At 26.3% G+C, this 19057-nt stretch overlaps 1 protein-coding gene across 1 annotated transcript in view; it reads left to right on the top strand.

The window, feature by feature from the left end:
- LOC107454459 (citron Rho-interacting kinase) overlaps positions 1-19057 on the top strand; it is a 57788-nt gene that overhangs the window by 34577 nt on the left and 4154 nt on the right. Inside the window, exons 25-37 of the mRNA XM_087157585.1 lie at positions 121-261; positions 2048-2155; positions 2404-2560; positions 4644-4913; positions 7184-7349; positions 7842-8087; positions 9015-9120; positions 9443-9523; positions 9599-9743; positions 10868-11097; positions 13573-13681; positions 13793-13924; positions 18456-18536. Of these exons, the coding sequence (XP_087013711.1) occupies positions 121-261; positions 2048-2155; positions 2404-2560; positions 4644-4913; positions 7184-7349; positions 7842-8087; positions 9015-9120; positions 9443-9523; positions 9599-9743; positions 10868-11097; positions 13573-13681; positions 13793-13924; positions 18456-18536 (1972 nt within the window). The remainder of the gene's footprint in view (positions 1-120; positions 262-2047; positions 2156-2403; positions 2561-4643; positions 4914-7183; positions 7350-7841; positions 8088-9014; positions 9121-9442; positions 9524-9598; positions 9744-10867; positions 11098-13572; positions 13682-13792; positions 13925-18455; positions 18537-19057) is intronic.

Genomic DNA, 19057 nt, shown 5'->3' with positions numbered 1-19057 from the left:
TAAAAATCAATCATTAGTCATTAATTTTAAGTTTAAGCTTGTATTAAAAATTAAGTTTTTAATGTAAGTTTTATTTCATGCTATACAAAATAGTTTTTTTCTCTATTTTTTTTTAAACAGGCTGCAGCTCACATCACTCAAATATCTTCATTAAAATCTAGTAATTTAAAACTAACACTTTCCCTTGAAGAAGCTGTGAAAAAGTGTGAAAACTCTGAGAAATCAATCAAAGAACTTTACAATGAAAAAGAAAGTGAAAAAGTAGGTTTTCTTTTAATTTTTTTGTATAGTCAAAATCTTTTATTACAGCTAGGACTGGGCTATAAATCGATGTATCGAGACATATCGATTTAACACATACATCGGCAAGACAACGAGCGCGAAACGATATAGCGATATAAGACACGCACGGATATAAGAAAACGATATAGCGATATAAGACTCTTCTCTTACGTTCCGAAGTCTACTCGCGCTGTGGAAGACGATGTTCGTTTCGTTATGTTGAAATGGCCTTGATTGGTGAGCTGTTGAATCAGAATCAGAGTTTTGAGAACATATATCGTAATCTCGCATGCTCGTTTTCGCACCTCTTAGTTTTTTTTTTTTTTTTTTTTTTTTTTTTTTTTTTTTTTGTAGCAACTTGATATCGTTTCTTGTAGATTATTTTCAGTGGGACTAACTTTGTGATCGCCGATGTTACCTTGTTCTGAAGGCAATCTATTATTGAAAAGAATATATAAAGAAGAGTTTCTTCATTAATTAGATAATTTTTTTTTTAACAAAACTTTTTATTTTTATTTTTAAATGTGAAAATTATCAGAAATCTAATTTAAGGCGCCCATAAAGAATTAAATTTGTTAGGTTATTTTTTTACTTTCTTTTCATTTATTAAAAACTTTTTGGATAAAACTCCTAATAATTTAATAGGTTTTTATTACTGATTTTAAATTTATAAATCTTGTTGTTTTTATTTTTAGAAATAGAGTTAAAACAAAACTTATTTTTTGTCATTTGGATTTGGACATAAATCACTCACTTTGTTTATTCAAAAAAATTTGAAAGGTTTGCGTATTTTATTCATTTTTTTAAATCATTTAGCAATTCGTTTTATTAAAGAGTATAATAATTTTTTTTAAAAATATTCTTTTCATATTATTTGTTAATTAGCTAAATATATTATCGAATATCACAATTCTTTTGTTTTTATTTTTAAGAAATTAAACCTTACTTTGTTTTTCGTTCATAATTAGGTCATTATTCAATTTAATTTAATTATTTATCTGAAATAATAACAATAAAAAATACTGTTTTAAAAGCGTTTTGTTTTCTAAAGTTTATTTAGCACGTTGTTTTAAACATACAAATAATTTTTACCGAACTTATTTTTGAAATTTTCTTTCTATACTGTTAGGTAAATATATTGATAAATTTCAATTTCATTTATTTTTTATTATTTATTTTTAAATTAAGAAATATTTCATTTATTTGCGTGATCATTTTTAGAAAATGTAACAAAACTTGCATTTACTTTTTCATTTAGAAATTGAACATTAAGATCGAACTTAATAATTACGTAATTATTTATGCATAATAGTACAAGAAAATATTTATTTGTAAAAAACGCTTTTAAAAAAGTTTTTAACTCTTTGTTTTAAGCGTATTATGAATTTCTAAACAAGCATTTCAATAAATATTTTAAGTAAGATTTGTACATTGTAGTCAATTTATTTAATATCTTTCCTAAGCAAAACATATATATCTTCAAATTTATAAATTGATTTAAATCAATCTGAGTATGGAGTTTTGATAGAAATCTGACTTTCTGTGCCTTACAAGTAAATGAAATTCAAAAATACTATATCGCGATACATCGCTATATCGCGATGCAAAACTGACGATGCATCACGATATATAATTTCTAATATCGCCCAGTCCTAATTACAATACATGATTTTTTTTATAATAGTGTTTAAAAGTTGTTTTAGTAGGTACTTGGTATTTAATATTTCATAATTTTAGAATAATTTCACATTTTTTTTAAATGTAGGCTAAATATGATCATGAAAAGATAAAAATGCAAGAAACTATTTCCCAGCAGGCAAAACTTATTGATTTTCTCCAAGAGAAAACTGAGAATATGGAAAAGAAAAAAAGGGTATGTCAAGACTTTTTTAAAAATACTGTGTTGTACTTTAATTATTTGGACTGTATCGAGTGAAAATGTTGCATTTCTTAAGAGTATACCAGAAGTTGTTTATGTGATCTATAGAAAAAGAATAACATTTGTATCCTGGGAGCATTTTAAAAGAAAATTTTTTTTAAAAATGCACCCAGTATTCAAATTGATGAAGTATCCATAGAGCCATTAAAATAAAATATTGATAAAAAGCTACTTAATTTTAGCCTATTGCTCGATTGTTTGGGAAGAAAGATGCACCTCAGCAACTTCCACAAAGCAGAGACTTGGAAAAAATGTTAGAAACTGAAAGAAGTCGTTGTCGAAGGCTGCAAGATCAATTGAGTCAAGCTAGAGCAGAAAAAATGTTATTGCAGAGACAGAGTATGTGAAGAATTGAGTATATTTTATTTGATCTGTATCTATTTTGTCATTATTACATAGTTTGCAACTATCCTTATTCCTTAAAGGGACTTCTTATATTTAATGGTATTGCTTGAAAAATTTAGATCTCCCTATTTTTTCAAAAGTATAAATTTTTCTAAAAGAATTTTTTTTTTCTTCATATATAACAAAATTCTCTTAGAAAGAAAAAAAAATATTTTGCACAAAAATAAGTTAACTGCAAGTAAATTTTTTACCATTTGAAATGTATTTAAATAATAATTATTAAAATTAATTATGTATTGATAACATTGTTTTAATTTTAATTCACAATTTTTATTTTAAAGTTTGGAAACTTTCCAGTTGCCCCTGCAAGTAAGAAATTACCAAAAAAAAAAATAGACCTCTGTCAACTTTTTATTTTATTTTATTTAATTTTTTAAGCAGATAGAAATTAAATAGAATAAAAAAAGTAAAATAAAAAATTACAAAAAAAATTTTGAATTTCCTTGTGCCCGGCTGACCAAAAAGTAATAAATTTTATTTTAAAAATTATACTATGACAAACATTTCTTATTAGAATGGGGAATGTATTAAAAAAATGAAATTCTTTGTATAATTTCACTAATGAAATGCTTATAGTGAAAAACACATGCTCTGAAAATTCCTTATATTTATCACAAGATTTGTAAATGTAAAAAGTTCCCTAATTTTTTTTTGTTGTTGAAATATTTATTGCTTTTTTATATTTTTACCTGTAAAATTTTTTTTATAAAGTTTCCTTTCTTTAACTACATGTTTTTGTGGAAAAGAATTTGCAGTTAGAAATTGTTTTGTAAATGCCATAATCTTTTGTAAATTTGTTAGCATCTATAATCTTATGTCTTATGAATTGCAAGCATAATAATGCACTAGATTATATATAGGGTGTTCAAACAAATCCATGAAGCACAAAGTGTGCTCAAAATTGCTACTTACATCACAGTATAAAGTTTTTTGCAGAATAATTTATGTTTTGAGCAATGTAAAATCATGGTCAATGTAAAATCATGACAGAGGTTACCCAACATAAGTTTTTTCTCTTGTTAGGATGAAATTTTTACTTATTTAAGTAAAGAACGTATATTAAATTAAATTTTTTTTAAAATTTGATTTTTTATTTTAGGATGATTATAATTGCCACAATGATACAATGGGTTATGTTGTGAGGATACAATCATGTGATATCCCATCCAACCCTATATTGTAAAAATTGAGAAATCAGCTTGTTTATAAAAAATAATCTAGTTAGTTAACTTAGTGAGAGATGTTTTTTTAATTGTTATTGTCATATACCTGTAGAAATACCCTCAATTGTATTTGTCTTTATAAAAATATGTTTTAACTGAAAAAAATATCTTTCCTAAATATTATAAATTTTGTAATCTTTTATAAAATTAAATCAAAGGCACCCTGAAATCCTTCTCATTGAAATTGGATTTTAGCTAAAAACTTTCTATGGTTATTAATTAACTTAGTTTCTTTCTTAGTTATTAGGCATTAGTTAATTTAGTTACTAATCAGTATATCTTCTTTACTGAGCTATTAATATATTTCTCTGTTATTAGACATTAGTTGTTTATTGCTCACACTTCTGTAAAGATGTTTGAATCATTAATTTGGAGCACCCTAGTAAAGTAAAAACCATAAAAAAGAAGTTATCTTTTTTTTCCACAGTGCATTTTAAATTTTAAGTGCAACATTTCTTATTTTTAAGTGATAATTTTAAGATTTTTTGTGAAATTTTAAGTGCTTTAAGGTCATTTTTAATTTAGATATTTTCTTTTAAAATGCATTATAAAAATTTAAAATTTAAAGACACACTTTAATATTTTGGATAATCTGTAATGGATGAGATGGAAGACCATAATGGAGGTCCTATATTGCAAGTTGGATTAATGAGATTATGTGATTACACAGATTAAATTATGAGTGATTAGCATAAAAAATGATTTTAAGTTTACGACATTCTTCTAGATATTATATAATTTCCTCCATTGTGAAATTTTGTGTTAAAATGTTTTGCTTCCGACTTCTTTTCCAGTAAGCAATCTATCAGAATCAATGGCTGCAAAAGTTGATGCCCCTGCTACACCAAATTCACGAGCTATGCACACTGCAATCACTTACTCGCCGAGTTCCAAGTCTGACTCTAACTGTGATTCTAATGAAAATAGTGAAAGAATTGTCCACCCTCAAGGAATGAAGCATAAAATACCACATCGTTTCTGTGAGGTTATGTGCATGAGAAATTCTAAATGTTGCATTTGCTTGGACTCTATGTATTTAGGAAGATCAATTGTGAAATGTCAAGGTAATTTTTTGTTTTATTCTTCTGCTTTCTGAGTGACTTGTTTGTCTCGTTACTTTGCTGCTGAGCTTTAGTTTACTTAATTTGCTGTTAGTGCTATTAACCCCTTAACTGCCGCGGGCGTATATATACGTTTCGGCCAGACGATGCGTTAACTGCCGCAGGCGTATATATACGCTTTCCCGAAGTACCATGCTTTGCATTGCGCTGCTATAAATAGAACTACACCCTGTACTTCAGAATGCAGTAAAATGGCCTTGAAAGTGTTTGCTTTGCGAATGTATTACTAATTTCGGAGGAGGGGGAATGGGAAAAGGATGTTATGGAAAAGTGATATTGTATTTATTAATCGCTTGGTTGTATTTATTTGAGTAAGGTCAGGCTTATTCTTTTTTCGCTTTCGTTTCCCGTATGTATTTGGTGCTTTTTATTATTTCCATCAACGTCTTCAAAGAAAAATGCATCGCCAAAATGTGCTGTCTGTTCATGAAAAAAAATTCGTCGTGAATCCCGCTATCAGTGCGATGAATGTGATGTTGGTTTATGTGTCCAACCATGTTTCAGAATTTATCAAACAACAGCTAAGTTTTAACATTTTTTATATTGTATTTTTATTATTTAATTTAAATTTTGTATTTTCTTTCTTTCCTTTTTCTTGTCTTGTAAAAGTAAACTGTTTTTAAATTGCAAAGCGTGCATCATTTTTCCCCACCAAAACACCGTGTAAGAAAGAGCACTTGCGCGAAAAACGGTGGCACTGGGGAGTGAATCACGTTAATTTTACTCGGCAGTTAAGGGGTTAAGGAAAAAATTTATCGCTTCAAGGATAGAGATAAGACTCAAACCTAGCTCATTAGCTTGCTTGACCCATCAAAAACTTCTTCTGAAAAAAATCTGTTTATTTCATCCAATAATTCTTTTTATGAAAAAAATTTGATGACCTCATGTCTTAAGATTTTTTTTTCAGTCAATCTTTATTCTAATATAAAAATACATATCTTGAACATTTTTCTATGTATTGCTTCATCATTGCAAAAAACGTACTTATATCTTCCTCAATGAATGTGTCGGTTAGACAAATTTCTGAACTATGTCTCTCCCTTAACTCTATCAGGTAAAAAATATCAAAACCCTAAATCTTTTAATTTTGTGAATATCTGCAGGCATTTTTGGTACGCAATTGGTACACAACTTATGGTAATTTAAATACCTGGAAGCCATTTCGTGCAAAACTGTTTATGCAATTCCAGCTTATTTATCAAAAAAAGTTGACGGTGTAAAATATCTTTTGTCTCTAACTCCATTCTTTCATATCAATGTAACTTATTAATTCTTCACTGATAACTGAAGGCCACTCTTTGCTTCTTTAGTTTTTCGTCAAATGTTTTTGAACACACCTTCTGACCATACAATAATTTGACTTAACGCTTTCAACATAAATCTCAGTAAATGGACAATGAATTTCATTATGCTTTGCGTTCCTAGCATTAAAACAAATTAGATTGTTTGGTACAGTCAGCTATTTCCACAACCATTATCAGCAAATCAATCCAATTGTTTAAATGGAAAAAGCTATGGATAAGAAAAGCTTATGTGTATGTTTTGACACTATTTCTTGCAAAAAAGAACTTCATAGAGCTTTATTTCTTGATATGCACCACACTTTTCATTTCATAATGAAAAACATAAGGTTTTAATTTTTTTCCTGGCTGAAATTGTTCTATATCTTATATTCATGGTTATAATTTTTGGTAAATAACAGCTATATGCAAAGAGCTTGAAAAATCTTAAAATATTTACATGCCATGCTGGGCATGTTAGAAACTCAAACATCCTTTTTTGAATGTTCACTACATATTCGAAAATATTAAGTAATAGCTATAAAAACAACAAAGCTCTTTCACATTTCAAATTCCTGAGTTTCACATTTGGGTAAAAAAGATTAAGCTTACTTTGTTTATTAAATATTTAATTACATAATTCAGTAACATTTAAGTCTATCATATTAGGTCAATTTTTTTTCTTTCTATTTTGGTGCCATTTATCTGTTCATTATTGTTAAAATTAGAAGGGTCACTTAAATGTTATTTCTAATTAAGGAGTTAAATATCTGGTGATACATGGAAGATAAAAAATACATGCCTGATCAATTTCTTTTTTTAAAATTTTTTTTACCTGAAATGTAATTTATAGATTAGATAATATAATTTTTAAGTCTTATTCATTATACGATTTTAATTTTTTCATAATTTATTATTTTTATTTTTTTGTAGAATGTCTGTTGGAATGTCATCCAAAATGTGCTTCATCATTGCCAAAAACCTGTGGATTACCGTCAGGTTTCATGCAGCATTTTAAAACTGCTGTAAGAAATTCTCTGTCAGTCGATAAAGTTGAAGAAATTCCAAACATATCAGAAGGATGGATAAAAGTGCCAAAGTAAGTGTAAACTTAGTACTATTTACATTTGGTTTTATCACAATACAGTAGCTCCAAACAAGCAATTGTGAATTAATGAATAGTTAATACTTGGACTATTATACTAAAAGTGAACTACTGTATTAATTTTGCATAGTAATTACAAGACAAATCTACTTTATTTCTGTCAGACCAACGACCAAATGAATTCCTTAAGTTATTTACTTTAAATTTTTGTTTAAATTTTCATCAAGTGTTATGGTTTAGTATACAAGGTTATAAGTTCAACATTGTATATTTCAAGTTTGTATCTATTATATTAGTTTACAAATTTATTTCTTTAACTGTTATTTTAGTTTTTCATAGTAAGAAGTAATAAAAAGAACTTCTGAATTGTTCTTGAACAATACCTTAGAACACCTGAATAAACATTCAAATTTAAACCAAAATTGAGCATAATTTATCCTTTAATTACTTACATTCATTTGATACAATTATTTGTCTTTTTCTTAGAATTAACAAACATGGCTGGGATCGAAGATACATGCGCTTTGAGGATAGTGTTCTTTACATATTTGAAACTGCAGAGGAGAAAGATCCCGATGAAGCTTTACTTGAAATAGACTTTTTGTCAGATAAAGCGTCGATCACAGTATCAAGTTCGGTTTCTGCTACTGAACTACCTTATGCAGCCAATTCAGATTTGCCATTTGTTCTGAAAGTTGAATCATTTCCCCACACTACATGCTGGCCTAAAAGGTAAACATCCATTTTCAGGTGTTGTCAATTGTTGGAAATTTAAATTTTGATAGTTTTATAAAAGTTAACATAAATAAAATCTTACTTTATCATTATTTGTTGAAATGTTTCAGAATAATTAGATTAAAAGCAATATATAATTCTCATCAGAATGTTTTCCATAGTATCTGAAATGTAAATTATCAACTGTAATCTGATCAAGGTCACAAAGGTCAAGGAGCATCATGTCTAATATAGTATGGTTTGTTATACCTAAAGTATCATCCACTAGACAATCAGTGTTGTCCTCTCTTTTTTCATTGATTTTTTGTTGTTGTTGCATTAGAAATAATATCTAGCATTGTTTAATTTTGTTACTTCAGGATTATTTGAAGTTTCATCAATCTAGTTATAGTTCAGTTTTTGTTTCTCAAGCTATCTTTTTTAACGACACCTTTATGACCAAGTTATCAGTAATTCTGCAACGTATTTTTACATTTTTGTAAAAAATAGTGAATTTTTTTTAATTTGGAATTTTGATTAAAGTTGCAAGTTAAAATTTTTTTTTCTTTCTCTGAGATATTTATGACAACTAAGATAAGACAACTTTTTCATGCTCTGTTTAAAAATAGTTTTTGATCATCTTGATGATGCAAGTTTTGAAGTTATTTCTTATTTCGATTAGTCAAGTAACATGCTTCTTATAATTATGTTATGTCTCATCATCAATCATGAATCATTAAATTTCATTGTTAAATTCTATACAAATTTTTTTGTGCTGTTCTAATTTTGGGTTAAAATTATTGATATTATTTTTTGCATTCAATTTAGCATGTATTGCTCTAGCGTTTCCAATGATACTAATTTAATCTAATGTATTATCTCTTTCTTTCTCGCTTTTTTTTAAATCATTTCCTTGTTCTCATTTTTATTGCTTGTTTATTTTAGGATCTTGTATATCATGACATCTAACTTCAATGAAAAGCAAATGTGGGTATCTGTTTTGGAAAAAGCAGCTGAAATAAGCCTTTCAGAAGTAGACAGTAGTCATAAAGTAAGTTTAGTAATACATACATCACTTTCTCCTTTCTCCTAAGCTGTTTAACCTATTTATAATCTAAGTATGTTACAGTTTAAAAATTACTATTCGAACCATGTTTTTAAGTTATTTGTAGAATCCAGTATTTAAATCTTCAATGATACTGATAGTGAAGAACTCAGTGTCGTTGTGCGATTCTTCTGTATACCGAGTAAATCAGGATTTTCTACTATACTTTATTTAATAATTATTCATTTATTTATTTTTATTGTTTATGTACTTAGAATTTTTTTAGTGTTATGCTTAAATATTTACCATCTTTTTTATTATTATTTAGAGATTGGATACAAAAACAATTATAAGTCTCAAAGGCAGTAAAGCTATTGATCCTCTATGTGCAAGTATATTTGATGAACAAGTAAGTATAAGACCCATTGTTAATTTTAACCATTTTTAATTTCTTTTGCAATAATTATAAGTATGTTTTTATTAGGTTATGCTGTTGGGTGCGACAGAAGGATTATATGCTCTTACAGATATGCAAGATGAATCTTCAACCATTAAAAAAATTGACGGAATTGCCAGTGTTTTTCAAATTATGAGTCTAAAAATTATTAATGTTGCTCTCCTTATAAACGGTAAGTTTAGTTTTTTAATAAAATTATGTAGCACAGTTAAAATGAATTTTTGCAAATGAAAATATATAAATAATAACATTTGAGGGAAAGAAAAGAATGAGAATTAGAATTTACTCTAATAGACTATTCCTTAATATTTAAAGGTAGGAAGTTTGATATGAAGACTGGGTGATTATTACCCCCATCTGCTCTCCTATGTAAAACATAGTAGTATCGTAACAACATATGACAGTGTTGTCTTAGGATCATTACTAAGGATAAATTCCAAACTATTTCAAGTAGCTATTGTAGTTGTGAGTCAAAAATAGTTTATTTTAGTATAAAAAGAGAAAGTTAATGTTAAATACTATTTTGTTTAAATATTTTTATTTATTTTTTAATTTATGTTTATGAAGCAGTCTCAAAATCAGAAAAATTACCTTTTTTATAATTTTTAATTTTTTACTCTTACTTAACACTTTTATTTTTACTTTTATATAATTTAATTAATAATTATTTCTTCCTCCTAGTTTTTGAACTCTATTTAATTTATAACCTATCTATTAATAGCCTCTTAGTTTTTGAACTCTATTTAATTTTTTTTTAAATAATACTGCAGACTAATTCTTGGATCAGGAAATCAAAGTATTTAAATATTTTATCTTTGAAAGAAATTCTTTGATTAACTCTGATATATTAAAAGAAACATAATTGATAAGTATCACAAGTGAATTATAAAAAACTGGCAACTTACCATACACACTATCATGCTAAGTTTGGATATTCTTAGACATGTAATATAAACCATCTAACACAGGATTCTTGTTTTTTTTTTCTTCTTAAATTTTATTTTTATTTTTTAATAGTGGGGGTAAAAAGTGGCCTATGGTGTTGCGTTTTTATTCTTATATAAATGTCCCCTTGAGAAATTTCGCTTGAAATAACCACATATGAAAATGTTCTTGCTATACTATGGGTAATATGTCTAATAATATATGGGATGTTAAATCTAATTGAAAAAGATAGTAAGACTCCTCTTCCTATAAAAATTTTTTTTTAAATATTTCATAGTGTCTATATTTTATAAAACTGTTTGTATCATTTCTTAAAATTTTCTGAAAAATGTAAATTAATATATTCAATAGGTGAGGATCGGGAATTGAGTTCAGTTGATCTGGATTGCCTGAAATCACGGGTATTTGAATCCTCCTATCAGCCTATCACTTTGAAGTCTGTTGCAAATATAAAGAACTGCCATTTATTTGCTGTTCAAGAAAATGCTGTAACAAATGGACCTTTCATTTGTTGTGCTACATCCCAAACTGTAATTATTTGTCAGTATGACGTGGTGATGAAATTGTTTTGCAGTAAAAAGGTAAATAATTATTTTATTTCAAACACAGTAAAATCTCTATGGTAGTATTTGCTTCTTAGATAGTTTTTAACGTTGCACAAACAATGTAGTACTACTAGCTAAAAGAAGCTTTGGTAAATAAGATGCATAATTTTTTTTACCACTGAAAAACAAACAAACATTGTAATATGACTTTGAAACGTTAGAATTATTGCTTTAATATCAGTATTATAAAATTGTGTTGAGGAATGCCTTCTTGCAAGTTTTGTTTTTAAAGAACTATGAAGTGATAAATTCGTGTGCAAAGAAACTCTGCAGAAATTCTTGTATGAGGATTGCAGAAAAAATTGAAAAGTTATAAAATACCCTGCGGTATACTTTAATATAATGATATACATATTTTAGCTGTGTGGTGTAGCCTTTTTATATGTTTTAACTATGCAACTTGAAAAACTACTCCCTTTCTTTTCAACTGTTCATGACATACAGATTTATTCTATCTTCTTTTTTAAGTATAATTTCATGCTTCAAATTATATTTAAACATACATTTCTTGTTTTTAAATTTAATTTACCTTAAATTATCAATTAAATTTGTGAATTTAAATTTTGCTATTCATACTGGATAAGTCTTATTTTTGTAATAGTCTCTACTTGATTACATTTGGATTGTAGACAAATTTTGATTTATGCAAATGGTGCTGTAGATTGACTCAGTAAATTAGTCATATATATATATATATATATATATATATATATATATATATATATATATATATATATATATACATACAGTGAAGCCTCTAGTTATGGACACTCCTGCAAAACGGACGTCACTCAATACAGACATATTTTTAATTCCCCGGGAATTTTCTATGCATAAACCGTTATGTACATTCTCTGCAAAGCGGATGCGGACAGTCATTTTCGCCCTGAAACGTTATTTTCTCTCTCCTCAAACCGGACACTACTTTTTCTAAATTTTTTAAAAAAAAAAAAAAAAAAAAAATTCTGCTTTAAATTGCAGGGGGAAAAAAAAGCAACTTTTCGCCATTTTTAAAACATGCAAATTTTTTGTCTTATCAATAACTAAAAATGTTGTTAAGCTATTTTACTACTGAATAATCAATCTTCCTCCTGTCACCTTGCCTTATCAATGTAAAGAAAGGAGAGAAAATTATATTGCTCTTCTGAAATAATTCAAACAGCCACATCTTTTGATCCTTTCATCTGGACCACACATGTTATGAGATCCCTCAAGTTGAAATGACATCTTAAATGCTCTCAACCCTTCTTCCCCATTGAAAATTTCTTTAATTTTCTTATCAATTTGAAGACTGTATTTAACACAGCTAGGGTAAAAAAGAGAGCAGAAGTGTAATTTTTGAGGTGTTCACATAAATGAAACATTTATTCAGACACTTGATAGCTGATCGATTGTGAATAACCAACTCCATATGTTCTCATGACTTAAATACAGGCATTGTTTTTTTTCTATGTGAATTCTGGGAGGTTTACTTTCAAGAAGGTATTAACCCTGTTCTCTATCAAATGATAGGTAGGTGTAAGGGGATGTAAACCTAATAATTGTAAACAACTGAGGACTGAAAGCTCCTATTCGATATCATATGTTTAACTTAAGTATTTATACTGATAGGAAAATTATATTATTTATCTATATCTGCATCTAATATTATGTATTCATATCAAACTTCTTTATAAATTCTTTTTTTAATTTTCGTAAAGTTTAAATAAATATCTTTGCAGATACTTATTGTAGATTATTTAATTATTTCTACATCTTTGAAAATATACTAAAAACAATTTACTGTGTTAGACTTCATTATTAGGGTACCCTTCCCGTAAACGGACAACTTTTACGGTCCCAAGAATGTCCGTTTATCGGAGGTTTCACTGTATATATATATATATATGTATATATATATATATATATATATATATATATATATATATATATATATATATATATATATATATATATATATATATATATATATATATATAAATTAGTTTTTAGAAAATAAGTTTTTTATGAAGAATTTAAAGAAAGGTTTTATTTTCTTCAGACTAAGTAATTCTTAAACAAGCATTTTATGTTAATGTAATTTTTATTTTACTATCACCTATTAGTCTATGTACCTATTATTTTGTTAGATTTTCTCTTAGAAAAATAATTATTTAAAAAATATATTGACATAATCTTAAATATAGAAGGTGTGTAAAATTAAGTAATGAGAATGGCAATTATGGCAATCTTAAACCCTCTAAATTTGGCAGAACAGAAGGTATACATCTCTTCAACATTCAGTAAAAATGTGAATGTGGTGGTCAGAAGTCATAATTCTAGTGGAATCATTTTTTTGTAGGGCATTCTAAAAATGGGTTACATTGCGAAGAATCAAATATTTTTAGCTTTCATTAACTGTTAATATTTTTTGTTCTATTTGTAGTATTAATTTAATGTTTTATTTTATAGGTAATAAGCGTTAATGAACCTTGTAGTTGTATTCATTTTTCTAACCAAAGAATATTATTTGGGACTGACATTTTCTATGAATTAGATCTTGCTGATTTTTCAGCTAAAGGTGAGTTTTTCACGAGTTTTTTTTTAAGTTTGCAAGTAGTATTGATATTATGTGTTTAATATATTCAACTATATACAAAGTAAAAATCATGAGTATTTTCTAAATTTTTAGGTTTCCTAGACGGGAGCGACGCTTCTCTAGCAGGCTTAGTTTATGGTGCACCTCAATATCGAAGCTTTCCTGTAGCTATCCTCAACATCTCAGAACAGAGACAAAATGAGGAATATCTACTTTGTTTCCATGGTAAGGCAGGATTCAAATTTAATTTTTAAAAAATGGCGAACGTTTTATTTAATTAACATAGGAATTAAATTTATTCTGGCTGTAGAAACACTTAATTTCATCTACTAATCTATAAGTCATTTATTAAAACTGTCAATTTAACTATGTTTTAGCTTTACAATTTTATAAAACAACATTTTCGTAGATAGGATAAGTTAGTGTCTTTTTTCATAATTACAGTTTAGTGAGTAAATCTTCTTTGGGAAATTTTTTTTATGTATTATATTAATTTCCAAAACTAGAACATTTTCATCTCTTAATTTACTGATATTGAAGTTAAAATTTTTATTTTAATTAGCTTTCATTTTAAAAAGTTATTTCTTGAACAATTTTACATGTTGAAAGAGAGAGCGAGAATACATATCTCAGATGAGAAAGGTGATACAATAAATTTTAACATTTTGTTAAACATGCTTTATTCTCAGAAAATACACCACTTTGGAAAAATAAGTATTTAAATTTAAAATCGTTAAGATAGTTTTTTTTAAATATTCATTTAGTTACCTTAATTAATAACTTACTAAGAATAGTATAGTTTAGAAACATTAATCCCATTAATTAACTATGTTTTAGCTTTACAATTTTATAAAACAACATTTTCGTAGATAGGATAAGTTAGTGTCTTTTTTCATAATTACAGTTTAGTGAGTAAATCTTCTTTGGGAAATTTTTTTTATGTATTATATTAATTTCCAAAACTAGAACATTTTCATCTCTTAATTTACTGATATTGAAGTTAAAATTTTTATTTTAATTAGCTTTCATTTTAAAAAGTTATTTCTTGAACAATTTTACATGTTGAAAGAGAGAGCGAGAATACATATCTCAGATGAGAAAGGTGATACAATAAATTTTAACATTTTGTTAAACATGCTTTATTCTCAGAAAATACACCACTTTGGAAAAATAAGTATTTAAATTTAAAATCGTTAAGATAGTTTTTTTTAAATATTCATTTAGTTACCTTAATTAATAACTTACTAAGAATAGTATAGTTTAGAAACATTAATCCCATTAATTAACTATGTTTTAGCTTTACAATTTTATAAAACAACATTTTCGTAGATAGGATAAGTTAGTGTCTTTTTTCATAATTACAGTTTAGTGAGTAAATCTTCTTTGGGAAATTTTTTTTATGTATTATATTAATTTCCAAAACTAGAACATTTTCATCTCTTAATTTACTGATATTGAAGTTAAAATTTTTATTTTAATTAGCTTTCATTTTAAAAAGTTATTTCTTGAACAATTTTACATGTTGAAAGAGAGAGCGAGAATACATATCTCAGATGAGAAAGGTGATACAATAAATTTTAACATTTTGTTAAACATGCTTTATTCTCAGAAAATACACCACTTTGGAAAAATAAGTATTTAAATTTAAAATCGTTAAGATAGTTTTTTTTAAATATTCATTTAGTTACCTTAATTAATAACTTACTAAGAATAGTATAGTTTAGAAACATTAATCCCATTAATTAACTATGTTTTAGCTTTACAATTTTATAAAACAACATTTTCGTAGATAGGATAAGTTAGTGTCTTTTTTCATAATTACAGTTTAGTGAGTAAATCTTCTTTGGGAAATTTTTTTTATGTATTATATTAATTTCCAAAACTAGAACATTTTCATCTCTTAATTTACTGATATTGAAGTTAAAATTTTTATTTTAATTAGCTTTCATTTTAAAAAGTTATTTCTTGAACAATTTTACATGTTGAAAGAGAGAGCGAGAATACATATCTCAGATGAGAAAGGTGATACAATAAATTTTAACATTTTGTTAAACATGCTTTATTCTCAGAAAATACACCACTTTGGAAAAATAAGTATTTAAATTTAAAATCGTTAAGATAGTTTTTTTTAAATATTCATTTAGTTACCTTAATTAATAACTTACTAAGAATAGTATAGTTTAGAAACATTAATCCCAGTAAATAATTGTCAATTGTATTAAGTTCCTGGAAAATGACGAACATGGATAATATTATTTTATAATTGTTTGCTTCCCTGTTCTTCTATTTATAGGCCTGGCATTTTCACTTTATGTTATTAACAACATTGCTTTTTAAAGAAGGTTAGACTGAATAATATGGTTAATGATATTAATGACTTAGAGAAGTCAGGAAAAAAACAACATAAAAATCTACTCTTTTTTTTAAAAAAAAAATCTCTTCAAATGGAATTTTTTTTTGAAATTTTTCTCTCTATTCTAATAAAATATTTATTTTAACAAAATGGCTTGTCAATCATACATTTAAACAAAAATAATTAATTGTAGATATTATTTTTGTAGATAGAGAAATAAAAATAAGTGGCCAATAAAAATGACATTTTTTGTATAAAAATTATTGAATGAAAAATTTATTCTTACAAAATATTTTCTAAGTCATTCCTTGTGCACATATTTCAGAAATGTCTTAAACAGTTTTATAAGTAAAAAGTTAGACAAAGAAAAATGTATAAGTAGTATTATAGCTAGTAATTATTGAAAATATTACCGGGGGGACCTGCGAGGAAAATGACAGTTTAAAACTTAACATACATGTTAAAATCAGTGTTAAATAATTCTAAAATGTTAACAATAATACTATTAATTAAACTTTAAAAAAAAATCATAATTGAATTGTATCATATTAGATTTCTGTGAGAGTTGCAGTTAATTGTAGCATTTGCTGAGAACACTATTCGAGCTCTTTAGTAATTTTATTTTTCAATATAATTCAATAAAATTTTGTAATTTTTTTCAATCAAAATTAATCATTGCCACAATCGATAATATAGGAAAGTTGAACATAAAAAATTAAATCAAGGGCTGTTTCTGTTTTAATTTTTTTTTAATTGCATTATCTGAAAGTGGAATATCTGACATACATCTAAAAGTTCTCAAATGAAGTTATCATTCTTCATTTTTCTAAATGCAGCCAATCATGTTCTCTGCACAGCTACATTTTACCATAATAGGCAGGGTGCAAAATTAAAAAAACAGCATCTCAATAATGTTTTAATGATCAGATTTTCATGTTATAAGATTCAAATTTAATTCTAAGAGCTAATTTTAAATGTTCTAAATTTGTGTTGACAATATTTTAAGTTGCAAAGTCAAACACAGAAAAAATTTCTTTATCTGAATAAACATACTTTGTTCTATGTATTAAAAATTTTGAAAATATGGGGGTGGCTACAATCTGAAAAATGTAGACCGAATAGTTCAGTTAGGAGAGTAGTCGAAAGTCCTCTTAATTCAATTTTACTTTTTGCTTACTTCACCATATTTCTAGAAATATTAAAGAGAATCAAATATTATCTGCATATAATTGTAAATCAATATTTCTAAAGATAATTTCATTCATGATAGGTATAAATAATCTACTTTTATAATAAAAAAAGGCAATCAAATCATCATCATCATAGTTGGCCAGACAGCCTAATGTGAGCCAATGCCTTCCTAAAGGCAATCAAATGTTAATATAATTTTTAAAGTAAGTAATTTTGAAGTAACAACGTTCCAAATTTGAATAGAATCGGTTAAATTGTTCTCGAAAAGTAAAACTTTTTGAATTTTATTTCTTTAAAACTATTTTCCACAAAATTTGTAATCTTTAATTTAAAATAACATAATTTAAAGTTATCTAAAAAACTTTTGTAGATCCTATAATTCAAACTATTTAAATGAATAGATATAAAATTTTGGTGAAAAGAAATTGTTTTATCTTGAAATTCTTTTATCTATAAAAATTCTTTAATCTTGAGTAAATTTCTTTAAATTAGTGTTTTCCATCCCTTTTAGCTATGTGAGCCGCCAATTTTGTGAAAGAAACATGAGGGCTCATAACTACTAAATATAAAAGTTAATAATATAATGACAACTAAACATCAATTATATACATATAACAAATATTTGTGTATATCTAAGTAATGAACACATGTATATAAATAAGTAAAAGATAACTGTAAAGAAAAATTAAAATATATACATTTTTATACAGAAAATAGCAGCTTTATTTTATTAATTTAATTGTCAGAAGTGAAGGAGAATTAAAACAGTGATCAAAGTGAGTTTTTACCAGCATCCATGTAACAGTGTTGCTCACAGGTTGGAAACCGCTGCTCTAGGTGCAGTTTAAAGTAAAATTAACATTAAGTGGATCATATTTCGTAGATCAAAAATTTAAATCCGTTAAAAGGAGGTATGTTTATTTAAAGAAAGTAGCTTTTTGTATCTGATATCAAAACTTATAATTTTCTCACATTCATTAGCATATTTTCTTATGAAACAGCAAAGGTACATCTTAGCACATAAAAGTCTAACCTCTAGATCAGAAATTATTTTGATGTTCTGTTTTTAATTTTGAACCGTAATTTAGATGTGCCATACAAAAATTGAAATGTATTTTTCTCAGAATGAAGTATTGCTGAACCAATAAATGTTTTTACTGAGAAATTGTTTTAATGTCGTGCAGTGATTTTAAACTTTAATTTTACATCTAGAGATGGGAGTGTTTGTCGATAGCGAAGGCAGAAGAACTAGATCAGAAGATATGAAATGGTCAAGATTACCTTTGTCATTCGGTAAGTCTTCTTCTGTTTGAAGTGGTTAATGGATAGATGCTTTTTCTATGTGTTATGATTAGATTGGGTGAGCTTGCTCCGAATTCCTACAAATTTCTAAAAAGTAAATAATCGTTTGACGCTCCATTCTTTTAAACGATCCAGTTCATAGTTTCCATTTGACGTCATTATTCTTAATTTAAAAATAATTTCTAAGAAATATTTTTTATAATTCTATCAGAAAACACACTATACTTAATAAAGTTAAAAGAATGACAAAATACAATTTTTAGAAATTTAGGGAACTTTTTTTCTGAATCTGATTTGATCCTATTGCTTGAAATTCTCAATTTCTAAATGTTTATTTCATAATATTTTTTATTTCCATGAAAAAGTTAAAGTAAAAAATACTGGCGATGTAATGTTGGAAAATATTTTGCATTAAAATGAAAATTTTGTTTTCAAAGCATTTTAATGCAACACAAAATAGTTGTTAACAATAAAAATGGAAGGATAAAATGTCTCCACTCATCTCTTTAAAT

This window comes from Parasteatoda tepidariorum, chromosome 2 (genome assembly GCF_982258835.1).
Source record: "Parasteatoda tepidariorum strain Cologne lab strain chromosome 2, Ptep-v5.0, whole genome shotgun sequence".
Taxonomy (NCBI): Eukaryota; Metazoa; Arthropoda; class Arachnida; order Araneae; family Theridiidae; genus Parasteatoda; species Parasteatoda tepidariorum.
Note: the sequence above shows the minus strand (reverse complement) of the source record. Positions and strands in the feature narration are given on the sequence as shown.